The sequence below is a fragment of the Apis dorsata genome, unplaced genomic scaffold (genome assembly GCF_000469605.1).
Source record: "Apis dorsata unplaced genomic scaffold, Apis dorsata 1.3 scaffold_382, whole genome shotgun sequence".
Lineage (NCBI taxonomy): Eukaryota > Metazoa > Arthropoda > Insecta > Hymenoptera > Apidae > Apis > Apis dorsata.
Window position 1 is genome coordinate 1,140,224 of NW_006263644.1, and position 4,917 is coordinate 1,145,140.

Genomic DNA, 4,917 nt, shown 5'->3' on the forward strand with positions numbered 1-4,917 from the left:
TCCCTGTTGCGTTCCAGAGCTCGCAATTTTTAATTAAAACGTATGCAAGTAACTCCGTTGTAATCCGTGGCGTTGATGTCACTTCGGGCGGCAAGTTGTCATGGCGGCGCGCTTTGCCCGCGTTTGGCGTTTCTCCAGGCGCAGTGCGGTCGTGTCGTCGATGCGCACTGGACATTTTTCGTGTTACATTTTTTTTCTTTCCTCCCCCATTTTCCTCTTTCATACTCCATCGATTAAATATTCAACTCGATCCGTCACTCGCCTCGTCTCGAGGATCCCGTGAACAATCTCACGTGTGTCTCACGAGATCCTATATCTCTCTGGAAAGAAATATATATATATATATTTCTCGACGGATATACAGATCTACGGAATCACGTTTCCTCGTGAGGGGCCATTCTCTCGTAACGATGCAAGGAAACGTCGCCCCGCGCTTTGTATCTATCTAAGGACACTTTGCAACTTTTCCTTGGCGAGAGAAGAGAGTTCGCGGGGGGAGGAAGGGAGGGGGACAAGCAGCGCGCGGGCAAGCGTTTGCCTACAGATGAACATCGAGATAGAAAAGAAGACGAGACAAGAAACTACCAGCGGCTATGTAATACAGGTAAGGCTCTTGTATGCATGTATAGCGAATAAATGAGAGAGAGAGAGAAGCAGTTTCAAAAGCGAAAGCTCGCAAGCGAATCGAAACTGGAAAAGAGAAAGAAAGAGAGAGAGAGAGAGAGAGATAGATACGGAGGAGAAGAAAGAGAGAAATAAAAAAGAAAAACGAAAAACGCAAGGAGAAACGCAACAGCGGTGTATGTATATATATATAATATACACACGACGAAAGGCAAGTACGAGGCTCGTACGAGAATTTCACATTGTGCTCATCCTGCTATCCTCGACGGGCGGCCAGATTCTGTGGTGTGATATATGCGTGCACATAATCTCGCGGCACACCTGCGTGCGTGGATTATCTGCGTGCATACACGTGATTTTGTGCAAGCACGCATACGCATCAATATCGATATGTGATGATATTGGAATATGTGTGTGTGTGTGTGTGTGTATAAAGGGCAGATCATCAGTAGTGATTCATAGCGACCAGAAGCAAGTACTGCACACACACACACACACACACACACACGCACAATGATTAACAGCTTAATTAATTAAAACAGTGTGTCGTAGTATATCCATATAATATAATATAAATTATACGTATAGATAATCTATCGACACTATTTATTCCTATGTTGTGATATAATCTCGATTGTAATCGTCGCACAAGGTATGTAGTCTTTACTTTTCCTTTTTTTTTTTTTTCTTTTTTCTTTTCCCCCTTCCTTTTCTCTCATTATCGTATCGTATCGTTCTATGCGTTCGTCGGCTGGCCGGAAGGAAGAATAGGGATTTAGGGACACAGGGGATCTGTTATATCTCGTTCGATTGTTTCACGTACTCTCTCTTTTGCCATCTATTTCCGCTCCTCTTTTGCATGTTTCCGTTCGTCGTGAACCCGACCCGAGAAACGTCCGTCTGATGTCCAGAATCTGGGGGATAACGGGGGATAGGGAAGAGAGAGAAAGAGAGATAGATAGATAGATAGAGAGAAAAAGAAAGAGAAAGAGAGAGAGAGAGAGAGAGAGAGAGAGAGAGTCGTTGGCAGCATCGTTCGCGCGAGACCTTCTCGCTGATGTGACCTCGACGAACGTTGTGGAAATTCTAAAAGGAAAGATGAAAGGGGGTGGCAAATTGATAGGAAAATTGGCTACTTTCCTCGAAAGGGGGAACAAGTCTTCCGTTCGAAGACGATCAGACGACTGGATTATATATATATATATATATATGATGAAGAGAGCGAGGGGAGGGAGGGAGGGAGGTATGGAGGCTCGCCAACGGGTGTAAAAATCGCGAGTCACGTCCCAGGTGACAGTGTCGACTTGATTTGGTTTCCGCACAGGGCTCAACACCTGGGGTCCAGCCTCGTGCATTCAGCTCTCAAACTCGCATCCCTGGATCGCTAAATGATCGATTCTTTTTTTTGTTTCTTTTCGATTATTATTATTATTATCTCTGTCCTTCGAGATCGAAGGAGAATATTCGATTCTCAAATTCATCTTCCATGGATCCAGTTTTCGCGCCAGTTTGAAACTGATTGCAGACACCGGAACAGACATCTTTGAATACTACAGGAATATACGCAATACACAATACGTCATATATGATTACGCTATATATACGTATCTTAAATATTGAGAAAGAAAATTTATATATATTATATATTTATATAGTATATATATATATATATATATATATATCTATATATATATATATCATACGTGACGCTGTATACACGCTTATATACGTATACATCTAGAGATTGCGAAAGTACGTGTACGTCTACGCGTATATATGCGTGCCTCAACGTATGTGCGGCCTGCAGCGCTCGAATCGCGACTCGTGGGATCGCGTTTAAAACTGATTCGCGGGAGGAAATAAAAAAAAAAAAAAGGAAAAANCGGCAGAAATTTGGACAAAATTGCGGACAGCGATACGCGATATTTCTCTTCGAATCTAGAAAAGTTGGAAATACCGTTCCGTTTGTTTGCCTTCGTCCCTCGATTCCGTTGTAAATCCGTTCTATGCGCGATAAAATAGAATGGGAATAGGGAGGGAAAAAACTGAAAAGCCCGAGTACGATCGAACGAATTTTTTTCCTGCCCCTCCTTTTCCTCTTTTTTCGAACCCCCCCCCTTACTTAAAATACGTAACGGTTCGTTTTCGTTCGTCGCCGATTCGAGCGCTGCGGGTAGGGCCATGCAACAAGAAAGAACATCGCAAATCGAATTAAACGAGTCAACCATAAACCATAAACGAAGTGGACAAGAATATATCTTGCGAAGACTGTGGAACGTAGCAAGGTTCCCTTGTAACAGTTCAGCCAACCAAACAGCTGTGACGAGCTATAAAAACGTAGGTTAGTAGGCCATCCGTGTAGGGTGTGTCGTGTGTGTATGTCTTTTTTTCGTACGCGCGTATGTGTGTATGTATGTGTGTGTGTGTGTATGCACGTGTATCCGTACATCCATTTTTCCCTCCCCACGGTTGTGTATACGTATATACGCATATACGTATATATACGCATATGTATGCAAACGTGTGTGTGTTTATACGTGCCAATATGCCCCTTGCTGCCAACATAAATATCGCGGAACGCGATGCCTATGCGTCTCTCGGTGCACGTTTGCAACCGAGTCGAGAATTCCTCGAGATTTCGATGCGCGTGTGAAAATAACACGGGCAGGCACATTTGTCTTGACATTTGTCTCTCTCGAAATCTTTACGCTGTAATTCCATTCGGTGTGACAACGACACATTTCGATGAATCACACCACCACGTTTTTTTTTTTTTTCCTTTTGAACGAACGAATATTCAACATCTTCCACGAATATTTATCACGTATGTACGACTCGCAATATTGTTCTTTCGTTCGAGTTTCACGGATGCCGATATTTGTCGAACGCGCTTCGGATTGGATAATCGCGAAACAAACAATCGGAAACAAGCGGCATAGTGGGACGAGGGGCGCTCTCGAAAAGCACGATTTCGTTTCTGGGTTGACGCGCACGCTCGATCTCGACACGATCGGTCGATCGATCGATCGATCGATCGCGTTTCGAGGGCGTGACCGTCGAGGCGTGAACACCTCCGCGATCGGTGATTCGATGAACGCGACGTGGTGGACGAAAAAAAGGGGGGACGGAGGGGGGGCGGGGTAAACGCGCGACGGTACACGCACGAGCGAAGAGGGGTGACACGGGGCGAGGGGGGGGGGGAGAGTAATAAATAGCAATAAAAGAAATGAACGGGCGGCTGAGTCGTTGTGAGTTCTGTATGAGTTTTGAGAATGCAAACTGTACCATCAACACTTCGGACACGGAGCTGATGCTGAGGACATACATGGTGACGCCGACCTCCACTGGTGGACCTGCAATCAACAAAACCATCCGGCCTTGGTCGCTTTGATTATCCGCTATGTATTTCTATGTTATACCGTACAATTGTTACAATTGTGCACATTGTACGTTTGTGGAACAACGGTTAAGTTCGTGTGTTACCCCTGATTCGTGCCGGGTTTCGAAACAGGAGGAATTATGTGGCGTAATAGTTTCTATATTGAATCAATTTGAATTAAAAGGGGGGGGGAAGTGCGTTCACATTTATTTTTTTCGAGTCAAATCGCGAATCAGGGGTAAAATGCAAGCGTACAAGTCGAAGAGAGCTCGCACCCTGCACGGAACCAAATCACTCAACAGCATTCGTCGGCCACGTTGCTTTTCCAAGCTAAAAGAATTATTTTTACATTTTGACTTCTTTTATATATATATATATATATACATATATATAGATATATATAATTTTTATTATATATATATGTATATATATATACACACCCATCACAGTCACGCGTTGAGTCAAGATGACGTTACTTCACTCAACTATTATTTTCTTTCATTTCCTCTTTGTACTTTTTCGTTTTCATTCCTTTCTCTTTTTCCATTCAATCTCTTTTTCCTTCACACGATTTCAATCTCTTCTGCTTTGCGGCGTTGTTAACCGACTTATCATACATAATTAAATCGCGTCGAATATATATCTATAGTACTTTTCCAAAGTATTTTATATATTTTTCAATTGTCTCTTTTTTCTCTTGTCTCTTTCCTTTTCTATCCACCTGTCCATCCATCCCCCCTGAACGGTGTGTCGATTCTTTCACGTTCTTTCATCGCATTATCTCTATTTTTTTTTCTCCGTTCACAATCATTCTCTAACTCTTTCTTTTTTTTTCCTTCTGTCTCTCTCCAACTCTCTCCTTCTCTCCCTCCCTCCCTCTCTCTTTCTTTCTCTCTCTCTCTCTATTTCAATCT

The 4,917-nt window shown here is 43.1% G+C and overlaps 1 protein-coding gene across 9 annotated transcripts in view; it reads right to left on the reverse strand.

Annotated features, from left to right (window-relative positions):
* The window catches only part of LOC102675465 (gamma-aminobutyric acid receptor subunit beta), a 94,722-nt gene that overhangs the window by 20,697 nt on the left and 69,108 nt on the right, over nt 1–4,917 (reverse strand). For all 9 annotated transcript variants that reach the window (XM_006618940.2, XM_031512060.1, XM_006618939.2 and 6 more), the window contains exon 5: nt 3,910–3,977. In XM_006618940.2, the coding sequence (XP_006619003.1) occupies nt 3,910–3,977 (68 nt within the window). The remainder of the gene's footprint in view (nt 1–3,909; nt 3,978–4,917) is intronic.